The 18963-nt window shown below is 39.2% G+C and overlaps 1 protein-coding gene and 1 long non-coding RNA gene across 3 annotated transcripts in view; one reads left to right on the forward strand and one right to left on the reverse strand.

Moving 5' to 3' along the window:
- The window catches only part of LOC5520620 (exocyst complex component 7), a 37998-nt gene that overhangs the window by 15886 nt on the left and 3149 nt on the right, over positions 1-18963 (reverse strand). The window contains exons 6-16 of the mRNA XM_048720008.1: positions 14697-14823; positions 14036-14074; positions 13387-13464; positions 11331-11388; positions 10683-10719; positions 10345-10375; positions 9973-10015; positions 9538-9572; positions 8855-8924; positions 8380-8437; positions 8000-8104 (exon numbers count right to left, since the gene is read on the reverse strand). Coding sequence (XP_048575965.1) covers positions 8000-8104; positions 8380-8437; positions 8855-8924; positions 9538-9572; positions 9973-10015; positions 10345-10375; positions 10683-10719; positions 11331-11388; positions 13387-13464; positions 14036-14074; positions 14697-14823 — 681 coding nt within the window. The remainder of the gene's footprint in view (positions 1-7999; positions 8105-8379; positions 8438-8854; positions 8925-9537; positions 9573-9972; positions 10016-10344; positions 10376-10682; positions 10720-11330; positions 11389-13386; positions 13465-14035; positions 14075-14696; positions 14824-18963) is intronic.
- Positions 1776-6925, forward strand: LOC116609276. 2 transcript variants are annotated; one of them, XR_007305267.1, is made up of 6 exons: positions 2804-2926; positions 3684-3879; positions 4530-4665; positions 4940-5243; positions 5583-5615; positions 6626-6925. It is a non-coding gene; the product is annotated as an uncharacterized LOC116609276 (long non-coding RNA). The 2 variants fall into 2 exon arrangements; XR_007305266.1 differs by having other exon boundaries at positions 1776-2926; positions 4530-5243.

The raw sequence follows: 18963 nt of genomic DNA on the forward strand, positions 1-18963 counted from the left end.
TTTTTTTTGGAAAAGGCAAAGTCCTTTACCCACAAGAAACCGGAATGCATTGGTGGCTTTTTATGAATACCTTTTTGGGTGATAGAAATTTACGTGCACTATGTATATTAATGTGGCGGGAAGATCGGCGTCAACAAAATGTGCACACCTTTCCTTCGTTGTTCTAGCCCCTTTTTAGATCATGTGCTCTTTAAATTGTAGAAATGGCTATTATAGGCTTGTTTGAGTTTTTCAAATCAGCTTTCCCATGTTCAGATTGCTTGATGCTGCATGCACCATACCAGGCGCGTTCCCAGGATTGACGAAGAGGGTGGGGGGTGGGGGGCAGTGCGCAGTCATAGGAATCATATGCTAAAAAAATATAGTATTTCACGATCCACTTTTTGCCCCCCGGTGTTCGCGCCTGTGCACTACTATCAAGCTACGACTTTGAGAAGCAAGTTGCAGTTTTACACGAAGCCCCCCCCCCTCCCCAAGCGACCAAGGTTGGCTTTCGCGATGACATTTTATCACATTCAATAGCAACCCCTTTCTATTTTGCCTGAACTAGCCCTGTCTTAGGGACAGTGAAATTGCTATCAGGTGGAGGGGGGTTAATGATCACAAATTATTTAGGATCCCCCTCTCCCCCTCCCCCCCCCCCCTCCCTCTCTATACATTACGACAAGCCAAACAATTGGCAAACTCAAGACTGAACTAAATTGTCTCCACAGTTCTAAAAGTGGAAATCTGTATTTTATCAAATTAGAGTTGAATTAAGCCTCTTCCCAAAAAATATATAATATATAATACCGATCCATGCTGAGGCTAAGGCAGGAATACGCCAAAAACAGCAGTATTATGGGATAGGGCTTTGGAAAAAACATTTTCGGGTGCGTTATCTTCGGTTAACCAGTCCAGAAAGCACCAGAAAACTACTCAGGTTAAATGGAATATGGGCTTTTAATTCGTTGGTAAGAGACGAGGTCATAACAATCTGCCAAGCTAGGGTCCCGATTTAGGGGGGTGGGGTATGACCCGCCGCCACCCACCATATTGGGGATGGGGGGTATGGAAGCTACATGTCAGGAAATTTAATATGTTGTCCAGATAATGGCCTTGTAAATTGCCATGTCATATGTAATTACACCTGAGTTTTATTATTTATAATCACATAAGGTCTAATAAGGTCTAACTGATATGAATGATATTGATTAGTATGATTAACCATACTGCAGGTGAGTAGTATTCTGGCAAAGCAGACAAGGCTAGCCCAGCCGGACACTTGCAGTAAAGATCCTGGCTCACTGAAAGGGTGAGAGCGAGCTCAGAGCGACTCATGGTGGAATAACTATTTTTCTTTTGGGGCAATACAAATAGAGAATCTAAGGGTAGGGGCAAATAAAGTAGCTGTTATTTACTCATTCTTTTTGATTGAACAATACTGACACAACTTCGAGCCTGATCCGAGATTGGTTCCCATATCTTTTCGTGATAACTGAAATTAATTGTCAGTTAGATAATCGAAATCCACATGAAAAACAGTACATGATTTTCAACATTCTCTACATGTGACTGGGAAGCCATTCAAGATTTCAGTACTGGGTTCATTCACTGTTACTGTTAACTCATCCATATTCAATAGGTGATTCGACCAATCGGATGACCCTCTTTAGACACGTGAGTAGGCTTTTACATAGGCAAGTCCCCAGAGATATAACTGTGTGGTAAAATCCTCACGTGTCCGACTTTGGACTACATAGTCTTCCAAAGTATTTTTGATCTTCAGTGTTTCGCGGTATAAACTGCGACTTCGGAGGCATGTTGTTGTCAACTCAACAGCGCTCGAGGAATGCCTGAATTCATTCCATTTCAACAAAATTTGTTTCATTGTCTACTCTGTGTCTACTGTAGTTATCTGGATTCCCAGGAACGCAACATGCATACTTTCGACTTTACATCTAATCAATGAAGTACTATTTTAGGCATTGAGTGCTCTTGAGTATATTTTTAATTCACTGATGGACTAGCTTTGACTCCCTGATGAACATAGACTTTGTGTTTCCACCTCGATTGGTCAAAGCGCCTATTGAAATTGGATGAGTTAATCGTAACAGTGAAACTGGGCCACTGGACTTAGCACCGAATGTTGGACTAATGGCTTCCCAGTCGCACTTAACATTCGCGTCACGTGTTTTATCGGGTACGAAATTTTATACCCGATAAAACACTGCTACTACTGCACGTGTTTTAAATAGTACATCGATACTAAGTGAAGGGAAATTTCTTGCTGAACATTCTATTTATTGTGTATCAGCCTTACAAACGAAAGCCATCAGCGGAAATAAAGAAAACCACGGATTATGCCTGGCACAACGCAAAAGCGATAATTGCCGATAAGAGTTGCCGCAGTGTCGCTGTCCTGGTAAATCTTTACATAAAATCTACAGTAGATATCTTAAAGCGCAGCTGAAAATATCTGTAATTTGCCGTGTCGCGTATTGTCCCGAAATAAACATAATCATTCAACCATGAGTCGCCCTGAACTCGCTCGCATCCTTTCAGTGAGCCAGGATCCTATTACCGCAAGTGTCCGATGTCAGCTATGCTAGCCTTGTCTGCTTTGGTAGAATACTATTCGCCTTCACTATGGTTGATCATACTAATCAATGTCATTATAACTGTTAATAAATGGGACAGTTTTCCGGGGAAAAGAGGCTTACCCCTCGGAACCAAGTATAATAGAGAATTAGACCTTACGTGATTATAGATAATAAAGCGCTTTTGACCTTTCAAACGACGCGCTATGAACCGCCGCCGCCTGGTAATTAAGTAACACGACCCCGAGCTTTTTTTTCCTTCCCCTTAAGCCGAAACCAAGGCATCTCACTACCAATTTCCAAAATAGCTGTTAATATTCTCAACCAGCATTCATCTACGTTAAAAGGTGAGTAATTGGAGCATATCAGTTAGTCTGACTTGGTTGTTTACTCTCTGTTGTATCTCCGAAATCCTAAAGCCGCACGGTAGCTGAGAGCTGATAAGAACCTTCTACTGAAGCTTATAACTTACTTCTTGTTCAACTCTATGAGAGTGTATGCGAGTGAATAACCGTTACTCTTATCAACTTTATTTATTATACTTAACTGTAACTCTCATCACCGTTGCACTCGTTTCATATTATATGCTCAAATGATCACTTCTTTGCATCTAGCCGATCATCGTTTGCCAAATATGCTGAGTGAAGTTTTGGAATTGAGTGTGTGACTTTGGAATTGAGAGTGAGATTTTTTATTTAGAAGGGATGCTTTAGAATTGAGGAAGTGAGTGATGCTTTAGAATTGAGAGTGATGTTTTGGAATTGAGAGTGATGCTTTAGAATTGAGAGTGAGGTTTTGGAATCCAGAGTTTGTAATCACATCAATATTGGCTCAAATATATACATGCACAATTTAAATTTGATGGCATGGTCTGTTTATTAGTACATTGCTGTGAGTGTGAGCTTTGGCAGTTGAAACCACAAATCCATGGCGCTTGACCAAGAAAGATCAAACCAGCCGCATAGACACAATATAAACAACACAACTTTAGCTGTCTACCTTAATAGTTTGCAAAGGTTACATTGTGGTAAAAACCAGATAGGTTACACAATGGAAATGATTCTGTTGGCTGGATTTAATTTTTTTTTTTTGCTTTGTTAATAGAAACCATTATGTCGACCAAGACATGGGAGATATTCTCATTTAAAGGTGCCAGTGAAAGGGCACTAAAGCAAGGCAAACCTTTAGAGAGTAAGCAATTTGGAGCAGAGTCGCACTTGTGGAAGCTGAAGTATGCACCTGAGACAGAATTGTTTCATGTTCACCACCTTTGTGATGACAAAGTTGATGTAAATATAGTGTAAGTTTTTTTTTCTGAAATTTGTTGTTGGGAGGCATTTTATGTAATACCAGGTAACAGGTAATGACTTTGATGCCCTGGTTCACCAATAATCCCTTGCAAAAGCATGATATTTGGGGAGGCCTGCTCATTGAAATATATTTAATGAGTAGGTAAAAGTTTGCATGATAGTTGAATGTTACAAGATTTATACAACTGAATGTGTTTCTTAGGCCTGAAAGCTCAGTTAAGGGTATTAAAAAAATGGCAGACCATAGTAGGCTAATCATCTTCAAAACTGGGCATTTCAGTATAAATCATTGTTACATTGTTAAGTTAGATGCAGAACATAGTTTTTATATAACAACATAGATAATATACCAAAATCACTTGTTGCTACTATGGAGTGAGAGGACCTTGGTCTAGCAGGGGTCTCTAAGAACGATCAGATAATCACCATGGGCTCCCTTTTTCTTGCCTTCGAGGTATGCCTTATTTTAAAGTGTTTATTCAAATAATCCAGTTCCATTCAGGGTAATCTAAATTACAGACAAAAAAGCAAATAATGATATTGACAGTCACTTTCACTGCTTCTTAAAAAAAATTTTGTAATTAAAGTAAATAATGCTTCACCTTTAAAACTGTTAATATGCTTTGTTTCTATTTAACAGGATGATGATTGGAGATATGAAAAAAAAAGATACTAATTTAAAGCTGGCCAAAGGACAAGCAGCCACCTTCAATTTTCAAGTTCCGGATGTAGAAAAAGTTGAAGTCCATGTGGCCATTATGGAACACAAACAAAAGGTTAAAATAAGCAAACATCATTTTGTTTATACTAGACAATTCTATTTATTTGGGGGCCTAAAAACCCATTTCCTATTGAGGGGCCTGAAATTCTGGGAGGGGGAGTGAGAACAGAATTGTCAAAGGGGCAAAAAAGAAAAATCCATGGGCTTATATAATGATTTACCCGAGGGGGAAAACTAGGAAAAGTCATATTGAAGGGGGAGGGGGGAAATTGGTAAATCCAAGGGAGAAATAACAAGATCCAAGGGGTATTAATTAATGGTAATTCCAGGTGTCTTGAAGAAATACTTCCAAAAGGAGTAATAGAAGGGTTTAGGGAATAAAAGCCATACACGAAGCCAAGAACGAAAAAGAAAAAGAAAAACTGAGAGTGGAACAGAAGACAACAGCAAAAAAAAGAATTGCAAAAAGTTGAGGAGTAGAGAGAGAGAGAGAGATACAGGACCTAGAGGAAGAAATTGAGAAGAAGATGGAGCTATTGAGAAAGAAAGAAGAGGAATTAGGGGATTTGAGAAAGAAACTGAAGAGGCTGAGACGGAGACAGCGGGAAAGCAAAAGGAGGGAAAAGAAATGAGGTAAAGAGAAAAGCAACAATTATTTTACAGGCCCTGTCAAATGTCTAGGGTCGAGTGTCAGGCACTTTTATCGTTATTGCTTCGGGGAGAGTACTACATTCTACAGTCCTACCAGACTATATTGCGGACTTTTCAGCAATCCAATCAAGTAAACATCATTGCCGTCATTGTCGGTCCTCTGTAGTACCGGTATAAAGCAGGAGTTGTGTCCAATATTTGTGTCAGGGGTCATTTCATTTTTCCTGTCTAACATTTAAAAATTATAACCGCCTGATACTAAGGCTATTTGTACAACAGTCACATGTTTAAATTAACCACACTTTCATTTCTTTTTTTAAGGTAGCATGCAAAGTTTAAAAAAAAAAGACTAAGGTGAGTACAGTTTGTACTTAACGAGCCCATTTAGTATCCAAAAGCACTTAGAGCTGGGATGACCGGCCTGACAAGGTGCAAGTGTCGTGTGCCTGGACTTGAGGGTGTTGTTGCCAGGAGTGACATTTACCTGACAGGGAAGGTGCAAGTGTCGTGTGCCTGGACTTGAGGGTGTTGTTGCCAGGAGTGACATTTACTTGACAGGGAAATTACAAGCGTCGTGTGCCTGGACTTGAGGGTGTTGTTGCCAGGAGTGACATTTACCTGACAGGGAAGGTACAAGCGTTGTGTGCCTGGACTTGAGGGTGTTGTTGCCAGGAGTGACATTTACCTGACAGGGAAGGTACAAGCGTTGTGTGCCTGGACTTGAGGGTGTTGTTGCCAGGAGTGACATTTACCTGACAGGGAAGGTACAAGCGTCGTGTGCCTGGACTTGAGGGTGTTGTTGCCAGGAGTGACATTTACCTGACAGGGAAGGTGCAAGTGTCGTGTGCCTGGACTTGAGGGTGTTGTTGCCAGGAGTGACATTTACCTGACAGGGGAGGTACAAGTGTCGTGTGCCTGGAATGAAGGGTGTTGTTGCCAGGAGTGACATTTACCTAACAGGGAAGGTACAAGCTTCGTGTGCCTGGACTTGAGGGTGTTGTTGCCAGGAGTGACATTTACCTGACAGGGAAGGTACAAGCGTCGTGTGCCTGGACTGAAGGGTGTTGTTGCCAGGAGTGACATTTACCTGACAGGGAAGGTGCAAGTGTCGTGTGCCTGGACTTGATGGTGTTGTTGCCAGGAGTGACATTTACCTGACAGGGAAGGTACAAGTGTCGTGTGCCTGGACTTGAGGGTGTTGTTGCCAGGAGTGACATTTACCTGACAGGGAAGGTACAAGCGTTGTGTGCCTGGACTTGAGGGTGTTGTTGCCAGGAGTGACATTTACCTGACAGGGAAGGTACAAGTGTCGAGTGTGTGTATGAAAGTGAAAAGGTACTCGCATTTGTTTTGCTTTTTTTTAGGTTGGCATGTCCGAGTCGACAAAGAATGAAGAGAAAGGAAAGCCAGAAAATGAAATAAACATAAAAAAGAATGTGTAAAATCAAGAGAGCAATTCTTTGTTATCCCCTGGAAATACGTCGAAAGTGTTACAGTTAAATTGAAAATATTTGGTTTTTTTTGTTGTTGTTTATTTTTCTGCATCCTAATTTTTATGTAAATTGTTTGATTTCTAATAAATCTTGTTATTTATATGCGAAAATTGTATTTTGTAAATTAACAGATTAAGTGTGAAAATAAATGGATAACTTATGCTATCAAAACTGTTATATTATTTTGTTGAAAAGCGACGAGTAGACTACTCTGTTAATAAGAAGAATCGCTATATGAAGTAACCACGCTTCCCTTTTTCAGCAACCGTCCTTTTGTTAGACAAACTGCTGGTGTAAGTAATCAAAGTACTCTGTGGTGGGCTCTTTCATGCTAAATTAGATTTGTAACGACAAGTGACATGACCAGAGACATTTCGCTAGATTGTACAAAAATGAGCAGATTCATAAAGCAATATATTTATTATTAGTTTTTTTTCCTTTCGAAGGTTAAAAAATCAGAAGAAAAACTCCAGCCTATTTTCAAATTTCTGTTCCATAATTTTCCATATAGCGCAGGGGCGTTCCTAGGATTGGCCGAGGGGGGTTTCGCTGTCATAGGTGTCATATGGAAAAAGCATAGTATTTAAAGATTCCTTAAAAAGAAATGACCCACTTTTTGGCAGCCAAGGGGGGGGGGTTCCTTGCACCTCGCACCCTTGGCACCCCCCTGTGTACGTGCCTGTAACGTAACTTTGGTTTGAAAAATAGCGCACGTCCGAGGCAAAACAAACAGCGGAAAACTTCCTCATCTTCAACATTTATTTTTATGAATCTAATACCTTTTTTTTGCTAATGCCAAATTTCTCCAATTATAACTTATATAATCTATATTTATTTATATTCAATTTGATTTTCGAATGGGAGCTCGGAAACTCTAGCGAAAATTCCCGATTGCCAAAATTCGGAAATGAGTATCGTGTCAATAGAAACCATCGTCTCAATCGAATTTTAAAGTCGAAAAATGATCGTGTAGATCGTGACGATGTTGACGATGATCGTTGACATCGTGACGATCGACACGATGACGAAATCAACGATTGTGACGATCGTGTCGTCTCAATCGTGTCGTCTTTACAAGAAACATCGTGTGATCCGATTATGGTGACGATGATGATTTTTATTATGGTGACGATGATGATGACGATTATGGTGACGATGATAATGGTGACGATGATGATGATGATTATGGTGACGATGATGACGATGATTATGGTGACGATGATGATGATGACACGCTTCCCTTACCTCTCCTTCAGTCATGAAGGCTTCAAGAGCAGCCTGGATCAGCTTGTCAAAGATAGCGTTCTGGTGATCCTCTGGGATAATCGGCTTCATCAAGTCAACTTCACTCTGGAAACAAAACCGAATGACTCCCATGAGAGGATCAAAAGATGTCAAAAACGTGTGACTCACATTAGACATTTCTTTGTCATTAGTTTTATTTTTATTCTTTTTATTGAAAGACAAATGAGAGGATATTAAAAAAAAATTAAATGGTTAACAAAGTTTTATGCTTCATAAACCAAATAAGAAAGAAAATGTCGAAACAGCTTCCCCATATCTGCCGATGAAAATGGCTCCTTCCTCACACTTGGTATTTGGCATAAGAGGATATTTGTACTTACAGCCATCAATGACATGAGCGCCTTACAAGATATGATGAAGGTGTTCGCATTGATGTCTCTGAAATGAAAAAGAGGTAATCAAATGTGCTTTTCCCACCTAGCGTTAAAATGGGTTTCCTGTGGTGGGTTTGGAGGTGTGATGTCACGTGAAACCGTCCCAGATCCCATTCTTTCTCACGGTTAATCCTCAAGCCAAGGAAACCCGCGAAATTGGTAGGGACTATGCTAAATACTTTGAAGTATTTTCTTCTCATTGCTCTTCTCAGCAACTTTTATTCAAAAAGCACACCTGTTAGTAATGAAGTGTGTTATTTTTTATCAATTGTGATGCCAGTTTGTAATTTTGCACACAGTGCTTATCGTTTTGTCACAAAACTATTTTTTTCACAAGTCATGAGCAGAATTTATGAAGTGCATTTATTACGAAACCTTCAAGCACCCTCGCACCTATTTTTCCCCACAAACGCACACTTACTCTTCCTCTTCCTTCCCATCCTTGGAGTCAAGCGCCACTGTTTGTAGGGAGAGGGCTGTTGCTCGTCGTGCTGTGAATACAATTATTCATTCATCCACGAAATGCGTTAAAACAACTACTTCCACTCCATCCATGACACAGACTCATGGATTGTTCCAACAGCAGCAGTTATCAGTGAAAACATGAGGCATTACTTGGCAAATGTTAATACACCATGTTTTAAGAAGCTAAGAGAAGCTCAACCAGCATTTGCTTTGCATTGTGTATTGCTCTACCAAGCAAATTCTGGTACTGTTTGGGAAGGTCTCTCTAGAGTATTTTGAAGCAATAACCAAATATTTCACAGCTGAATTTGGTGAAACAAAAGTAAAACCACAAAGATTAATCCAGTAAACTTATGCCAAAAAGGCCTACTTTGAAACAAATTGAAACAAAAGGTTTTTCAACGAAATTATCGTTTTTGGATACTTCAAGAATCAATGGTGAAAAATCTGAAAAATTTTAACTATTTTAACTAGAATTTTATAGGCGAATCTTGCTAAAAAAATACACACAAAAGAACTATGGGTCCAGAGAATCCGCAAAAAAAAGAAAACTGTGTTCTAGGGGTTAAAACGAATTTTCAAGGCAACCCTATAGAAATCGCGTTGCCTCAACACTATACTTCATGGTTTTGTACTTACCATATTCGTGTGGCTTTGAAGGAACTCGTCGGATTCTGCAGACAAGGCAGATGTATGGGTTATTAGGGTAAAATTCAGTGCATTTATACCATGATAATTCTTCCACACCAAATACTTTGTATTTCAAGCTATTAACTTTATTTCCATCTCAATTTCCATCCTTTTGAGGCAACAATAAAAGGCTTTGGTTGAGCTTAAATGTTTGCCTACTTTTGTCTAGCTTAGCCAACCCTCAGAACAACTGTTTTGTAGATGACATTACAATTTAATTCAACATGTTTCACCAAAGGTACATTGGATCTTCGAGCATGATCATATTAAATACTTAAAAAAGTTTATTGAACACTTAAAAAACAAAATACTTGGGAATAATGAATGTTTCGCTTGTCCAAGTTTAGACGTAAAAACTATCTGAGCTTTAAATCAAGAACTCACTCTTTTTTCTTTGTTGTTCCCTTTCTAGTCGGAGTGCCAACACCTGTTACAACATTTAATCAATAAACTACAACCGGCTTAGCATAACATAGCATAACATAGCATAACATAGCATAAAATAGCATAACATAGCATAAACATAGCATAACACAGCATAAAATAGCATAACATAGCATAAACATAGCATAACATAGCATAACATAGCATAACATAGCATAACATAGCATAAAATAGCATAACATAGCATAACATAACATAGCGACAAAACTTACAATACTTAACTTTAATTTCCACTTTAAACTGTTTGTGGGTAACGTACAGTATTTATGTGGATTCATTTTACCTTTCGTGGCCATTTTATTTCAAGTTTACCTGAACCAGCTTTGAACTTTCCGCCCACTTGCTGAAAACAACAAGCCAACAGGTAAATTACAGGAAGGGGAAATCCATATGACAAAAGAAAGATATATTGTACGTTACTTTAGTATTTTTTGGCTGATGGGATGGCCATATTAAGAAAAATTGTGACAAAAAGCTCAGCATTTTTTTGACCAAGGTCACAGTTGTTTGACTGGCATGGTGAACATGGTTACCGTGCCTGAGAGAGGAGGCAGAGAAAGGAAAATACAGCTATTGTATGCAACCAGAATCAATCAGAATTAAGAATTTGATTTGTTACTGCATTTGCTAGGAAAAAATATAATACTTACTACTCCAGATTCTTGTTCGATTATTGCCTCTTTCAATCTGTGGAACATACAAAAAGGGTTTAAAACTCTGAAGATGCTACAAAGCTCTAGTCATACATCTTTCCATCATACTATCATGGTGCCTACTACCGGTCATTATTTGGGATAAAATTGCACCAGAAATCGGCACAGCCTGTATATAATTTAACCCTGTGATAGTTCGTCTATATAGTGTTTGTGTATATAATATATTATATTAATATGTATAATACGTATAGTTTTCTATAATATTTTTAATATTTTAAATATAGCTTGATTAGATTCTAAATCATACTATTTATTAATTATCTGACTATTTATTTTTTATAGTGTCCACAATTAGCTTTTTTAGCTAAACACTTTTGACACTTAAATAAAGTTTATGTATGTATGTATGTAACTCCTTCTTAATTTGCTCAAAATCCAAGCGGGCCACTATGATGGCTAATTTTTCGTTAAAAACAACACCTGAAAGGCTCATGTAACAAAATGGTAAACATCACTATTTCACAACAGTTTTCTTTTTTTTTACCAATTTCAATTGAGAATATTACAATAGCTCCCCAAAATAAGGCTATGGAAAATGAACGCTCTCTCATATTTGGCATTTTGTTGATTGATAAAGCTTACCCTTGCATAGACCTGAGTAAGGAGCTAGATCTGATCTGTGCATACATACTCATAAAATCTGAAATCAGAAATATTAATTTGGGTTAACTACAATAAATCAATCGATCAATCGTTGGTTTAATCGGCCTCTCACAGCATTGACAAATTGCAGGCAGCGTCAGCAACAGACAGTGGTACCAGCTATTAAGAGGCCAAACTTTATCAAGCGGCAAGCTCAGATAAGGAGGCCAAAAATAAAAATTTCTCTATTAAGAACCACTTTTTTACAGTTTCAAGGTTGGCAGCTTTATAGAGGTACCTACTGCTTATCCAGATTCAGTTTTTCTTATAATAACTTTAAAAAGATTTATACAACAACATTAGGAAATTGCGCGCTCTGATTGGTCAGGACACACATATATGCTCCCTAAAACTAGATTGAAACTTTAGAAAACATTTTTAGTGGTTATAAAACAAATAGCTAGATCTCTATTTTTTGTCCACCTGTCCTCTGATAGATACACAGATGATGTCACAGAATGTCATGAACAACAGTCACACAACTCAACTGCTTCTTGTTGCGTAACGTTTTGTTCATGTCATGCTGTGACATTATCTGTGTATCTATAAGAGGACACACACATGCAAAATCTAGATCTAAAGGCGTCTCAAAAGTTCGTAACCCTTTTTCAAGAGATGACCAAAGCAAATTAACACTCCAGAGTGTCGGCCTTTGCATTTTATGACGTTTCTCATGCACTTGGGCATGGACTGAGACAACGCTTGTAATGTGGCACTTGGTACATTTCTCCAGGCTTCGCGAAGACGCTTCTTCAGGCCATTCGGCGTCATTGGTTGAGGATCCCTGTAAACTGATTGATCTATCAGACCCAAAACGTTTTTGACTATATTCAGATCAGGAGAATTTGGTGGCCAGTCTTTTTTTTTTATGAACCCCGGCAAGTTCTTGCTGCACCAGTCTTTGGTCTTGCTGTATGCACTGGAGCGCCATTTTGTACGAAGATCATATTTTCATTTCTATCAAAAAGCTTCCTATTTGAAGGTTTCCTGTTGTTGATTGTCTCGATAAAAAAGGGTCTACTTCCTTCTCCAATATCTGAGAAACGTAGTACTTTGAAGTCAAGGTTTGGTTTTGGGGAATGGAGTGGAGATTTGTTAATCCCCGACCAGTCACTCAGCCCCACATCATCCCCTTTAGAGCTCTTTTTCACCTGGTATGCCGGAGGAACTTGGCTTTCCTGGCTTTCCCATACTTCTTCGGATTTGGAAGGTTAAATAGATACTTGGGACATTCGTCAGAAAAGAGAATGTTATCCCAGTCTTGGGCTGTAAGCTTCTTATACATTTTGGCAAATTTTAACCGAGTTGCCTGTTGCTTGACACTTAACAATGGCTTCTTCTGGCGGTTCATAGGTTTCCATCCTTTCCCCTTCATATATCGTTGAACTGTATTCTTCGAGACTTTAATTTTTTTACCTTTGAGATCTTTGGAAATCTTCCTCAATGAGTTACCTCTTTTGTATTTGCCTTTTTGATCATTTTCTTTGCAGAATCAGATAAAATAGATGGCCTTCCTGTTCGTCTTTTGTCATTGAAGTCAGTTTCCCGGGACCATTTTTTTACCCATCTCTCCGACTTTTCATGAATTTTTGCAATTTCTTTTAACAAAAATACATTTGATCTAAGAATAGCTGCTTGAGCTTTTTTTCTAGCTTGTAGAGGATTCATTTCTCTTTCTATGCTGTTTTCTTTGAGAAAAAGCCTTTAAAATGGAGGAGAATATTCAATATCTTTGTGCTAAAAAATGGCGGTAAAGTTTATTTGATTTGGCGCAGGCACAACACTTTTGGGGAGAAAGAAAAAAACTTTTCATATCCCCCTATTTTTTGCTACCAACTATGGTAGAAAATAAGTACTGCTGTAGATTTATTTGGTTTTCCAGCTTGAGTACACATGCAGGCTGGAAATAACGATATTTTAAAAAGGGGCACAAACTTTTGAGACACCCTGTACATGTATTTGTTAAATATCTAGCATGGTATAGTTGTATTATTACCTGATATGTCACCTTTTCCTCCTTTGCCAGGTCCTACCAGCCAGTGGGAGATGGTACTCAGGTCCTCAATTACTTTATCTGGACAACAAATGTCCACATGTATGATATTCCACAGGGAATGACAACTTCAGGGATTTAGTGGATAATGATAATGGTGATTATAACTATAATAATGATAATGGTTTATGTTATGGTGATGTTGATAATGATAATAATAACGATGGTGATTATAACTATAATGATGATGATGGTGGTGATGATGGTTTATGTTATGGTGGTAATGTTGATAATGATGTTGTTGATTATAATGGCAAGGGCTGTACTGATAATGATGTTGAAGATTATGCAGTTATATAGGAATGCAGCAATGCAATAATGATGATGATGGTGGTTATAATGATGACAAGGGTTGTATTGATGGTGATGATGGTGGTGAAGATGATGCAATAATGACAACGGTGATTATAAAGCAAAGGTGATGATGGTGGTGATAATAATGGCGAGGGTTGTATTGATTTTGATGATGACGTTAAAGATGGTGCAGTGATGCAATAATAACGATGGTGATTATAACAACAATGATGATGGTGTTGGTGTTTGTGATGTTGGTGATAATAATTCTAAAATAGTAGTGAATTTTCGACATTACCTGACAAGTGTTCTATCTTCACATCCTCTGCTACTTGCCCTGGTAAAAAAACATATACTGGCTTACCCTTGTAATGTAATGGGAATTTTCACGTAGTAGCTTTTTCCATTGTTTTGTGGTTAACTTACTTTGCTCCCAAATTTAAAATAAATGAAAAAATACACCTCAGATTAATCCTTGTGTGACCTCCCTTCCTAGCCGGATTGGCATTTACCCTGTCCCCCTCCCCCTTGCTTTCCAATGTAGAATAGTCTTATACCTTCCTTCCCCTCCCCTATGCTAAATTTTTACCTCCCTATGCTAAACTTTTACCTTCCTTCCCCTCCCCTATGCTAGATTTTTACCTCCCCCCTCCCCTATGCTAAACTTTTACCTTCCTCCCCTATGCTAATTTTTTTCCTTCCTCCCCCCTCACCTATGCGATTTTTTTTGTCCTTCCTCCCCCTCCCCTATGCTAAATTTCTACCTTCCTACCCCTCCCCTATGCTTATTTTTTACCTTCCTCCACCCTACCCTATAATAAATTTTTACCTTCCTCCCCCTCCCCTATGCTAAATATTTACCTTCCTCCCCCCTCCTCTATGCTAAATTTTTACCTTTCTCCCCCTCCCCTATGCTAAATTTTTACCTTCCTCCCCCCTCCCCTATGCTAAATTTTTACCTTCCTCCATCTCCCCCTCCCCTATGCTATCAAGGATAGTGTTTGGAGGGACTGGCTTGCTGTGTCGGTTGAGAAGGGTTCGGAATTCTTTCTCCAGGGAATCTCGTCCAAAGTCTCGTAATGAGCACTGCAAACAAATGATATCATTTCTGGTTGGATTTTGTGGTGATACAAACTGCTAAACACAAGGTTCCACTATAAAAGGGAAAGCTCCTCCCACCCCCGGGCTCAAGAACAATCAGTTATCAATCAGCCATCAATGAGTCAAAATGTCAGGACAATTGCTCTGAGCGCTAAATTCAAATTTCAGATTCATCCCTAGACTTGTAAACCTAAACTGTTTCTATTTATAGTAAAATAATGCTATAACAAGCTGTGAGCACTCTAAAAATATAAGAATTTTAATAACAGGGAAGTAATAATTTAGTTATATTTTTTTAAAATTTTGCACCAAAAATGTGATTGGACAGCAAATCACTTATTTATCAATCTCTTAACACAATTGTCTTGCTACCTGTACAAAAATAGTTTTATTCCAAACGACTGAGGCTCAGGGATAAGCATTTTTTAAAGGAGACTTATAATTTGTGGCTGTTATTGTGGCATTGTTCTGATTATAATTGCAAATTCCATCCTTGAGGTTGGAGGAGCTTTCCCTTTTATAGAGGAACCTCGTGTTTAAGTTACAGTACTATTACTTTGTCATCATAGGTTCCAACCTTCAGGGTTTGGATGTCATGCTGAATATGATGATGACAATCACAATTACAACAATGATGATGGTGTTGGTGAGCATGGTACTGTCCATGACAATAATAATTGTGATGACGAAGACGATGATGATGGTGTTGGTGAGCATGGTACTGTCCATGACAATAATAATTGTGATGACGAAGACGATGATGATGGTGTTGGTGAGCATGGTACTGTCCATGACAATAATAATTGTGATGACGAAGACGATGATGATGGTGTTGGTGAGCATGGTACTGTCCATGACAATAATAATTGTGATGACGAAGACGATGATGATGGTGTTGGTGAGCATGGTACTGTCCATGACAATAATAATTGTGATGACGAAGACGATGATGATGGTGTTGGTGAGCATGGTACTGTCCATGACAATAATAATTGTGATGACGAAGACGATGAGGATGGTGTTGGTGAGCATGGTACTGTCCATGACAATAATAATTGTGATGACGAAGACGATGAGGATGGTGTTGGTGAGCATGGTACTGTCCATGACAATAATAATTGTGATGACGAAGACGATGATGATGGTGTTGGTGAGCATGGTACTGTCCATGACAATAATAATTGTGATGACGAAGACGATGAGGATGGTGTTGGTGAGCATGGTACTGTCCATGACAATAATAATTGTGATGACGAAGACGATGAGGATGGTGTTGGTGAGCATGGTACTGTCCATGACAATAATAATTGTGATGACGAAGACGATGAGGATGGTGTTGGTGAGCATGGTACTGTCCATGACAATAATAATTGTGATGACGAAGACGATGAGGATGGTGTTGGTGAGCATGGTACTGTCCATGACAATAATAATTGTGATGACGAAGACGATGATGATGGTGTTGGTGAGCATGGTACTGTCCATGACAATAATAATTGTGATGACGAAGACGATGATGATGGTGTTGGTGAGCATGGTACTGTCCATGACAATAATAATTGTGATGACGAAGACGATGATGATGGTGTTGGTGAGCATGGTACTGTCCATGACAATAATAATTGTGATGACGAAGACGATGATGATGGTGTTGGTGAGCATGGTACTGTCCATGACAATAATAATTGTGATGACGAAGACGATGATGATGGTGTTGGTGAGCATGGTACTGTCCATGACAATAATAATTGTGATGACGAAGACGATGAGGATGGTGTTGGTGAGCATGGTACTGTCCATGACAATAATAATTGTGATGACGAAGACGATGAGGATGGTGTTGGTGAGCATGGTACTGTCCATGACAATAATAATTGTGATGACGAAGACGATGATGATGGTGTTGGTGAGCATGGTACTGTCCATGACAATAATAATTGTGATGACGAAGACGATGATGATGGTGTTGGTGAGCATGGTACTGTCCATGACAATAATAATTGTGATGACGAAGACGATGATGATGGTGTTGGTGAGCATGGTACTGTCCATGACAATAATAATTGTGATGACGAAGACGATGAGGATGGTGTTGGTGAGCATGGTACTGTCCATGACAATAATAATTGTGATGACGAAGACGATGAGGATGGTGTTGGTGAGCATGGTACTGTCCATGACAATAATAATTGTGATGACGAAGACGATGAGGATGGTGTTGGTGAGCATGGTACTGTCCATGACAATAATAATTGTGATGACGAAGACGATGAGGATGGTGTTGGTGAGCATGGTACTGTCCATGACAATAATAATTGTGATGACGAAGACGATGATGATGGTGTTGGTGAGCATGGTACTGTCCATGACAATAATAATTGTGATGACGAAGACGATGATGATGGTGTTGGTGAGCATGGTACTGTCCATGACAATAATAATTGTGATGACGAAGACGATGATGATGGTGTTGGTGAGCATGGTACTGTCCATGACAATAATAATTGTGATGACGAAGACGATGATGATGGTGTTGGTGAGCATGGTACTGTCCATGACAATAATAATTGTGATGACGAAGACGATGATGATGGTGTTGGTGAGCATGGTACTGTCCATGACAATAATAATTGTGATGACGAAGACGATGATGATGGTGTTGGTGAGCATGGTACTGTCCATGACAATAATAATTGTGATGACGAAGACGATGAGGATGGTGTTGGTGAGCATGGTACTGTCCATGACAATAATAATTGTGATGACGAAGACGATGAGGATGGTGTTGGTGAGCATGGTACTGTCCATGACAATAATAATTGTGATGACGAAGACGATGAGGATGGTGTTGGTGAGCATGGTACTGTCCATGACAATAATAATTGTGATGACGAAGACGATGAGGATGGTGTTGGTGAGCATGGTACTGTCCATGACAATAATAATTGTGATGACGAAGACGATGATGATGGTGTTGGTGAGCATGGTACTGTCCATGACAATAATAATTGTGATGACGAAGACGATGAGGATGGTGTTGGTGAGCATGGTACTGTCCATGACAATAATAATTGTGATGACGAAGACGATGAGGATGGTGTTGGTGAGCATGGTACTGTCCATGACAATAATAATTGTGATGACGAAGACGATGAGGATGGTGTTGGTGAGCATGGTACTGTCCATGACAATAATAATTGTGATGACGAAGACGATGAGGATGGTGTTGGTGAGCATGGTACTGTCCATGACAATAATAATTGTGATGACGAAGACGATGAGGATGGTGTTGGTGAGCATGGTACTGTCCATGACAATAATAATTGTGATGACGAAGACGATGATGATGGTGTTGGTGAGCATGGTACTGTCCATGACAATAATAATTGTGATGACGAAGACGATGATGATGGTGTTGGTGAGCATGGTACTGTCCATGACAATAATAATTGTGATGACGAAGACGATGATGATGGTGTTGGTGAGCATGGTACTGTCCATGACAATAATAATTGTGATGACGAAGACGATGATGATGGTGTTGGTGAGCATGGTACTGTCCATGACAATAATAATTGTGATGACGAAGACGATGATGATGGTGTTGGTGAGCATGGTACTGTCCATGACAATAATAATTGTGATGACGAAGACGATGATGATGGTGTTGGTGAGCATGGTACTGTCCATGACAATAATAATTGTGATGACGAAGACGATGAGGATGGTGTTGGTGAGCATGGTACTGTCCATGACAATAATAATTGTGATGACGAAGACGATGAGGATGGTGTTGGTGAGCATGGTACTGTCCATGACAATAATAATTGTGATGACGAAGACGATGAGGATGGTGTTGGTGAGCATGGTACTGTCCATGACAATAATAATTGTGATGACGAAGACGATGAGGATGGTGTTGGTGAGCATGGTACTGTCCATGACAATAATAATTGTGATGACGAAGACGATGAGGATGGTGTTGGTGAGCATGGTACTGTCCATGACAATAATAATTGTGATGACGAAGACGATGAGGATGGTGTTGGTGAGCATGGTACTGTCCATGACAATAATAATTGTGATGACGAAGACGATGATGATGGTGTTGGTGAGCATGGTACT

This window comes from Nematostella vectensis, chromosome 12 (genome assembly GCF_932526225.1).
Source record: "Nematostella vectensis chromosome 12, jaNemVect1.1, whole genome shotgun sequence".
In the NCBI taxonomy this organism is placed as follows: Eukaryota; Metazoa; Cnidaria; class Anthozoa; order Actiniaria; family Edwardsiidae; genus Nematostella; species Nematostella vectensis.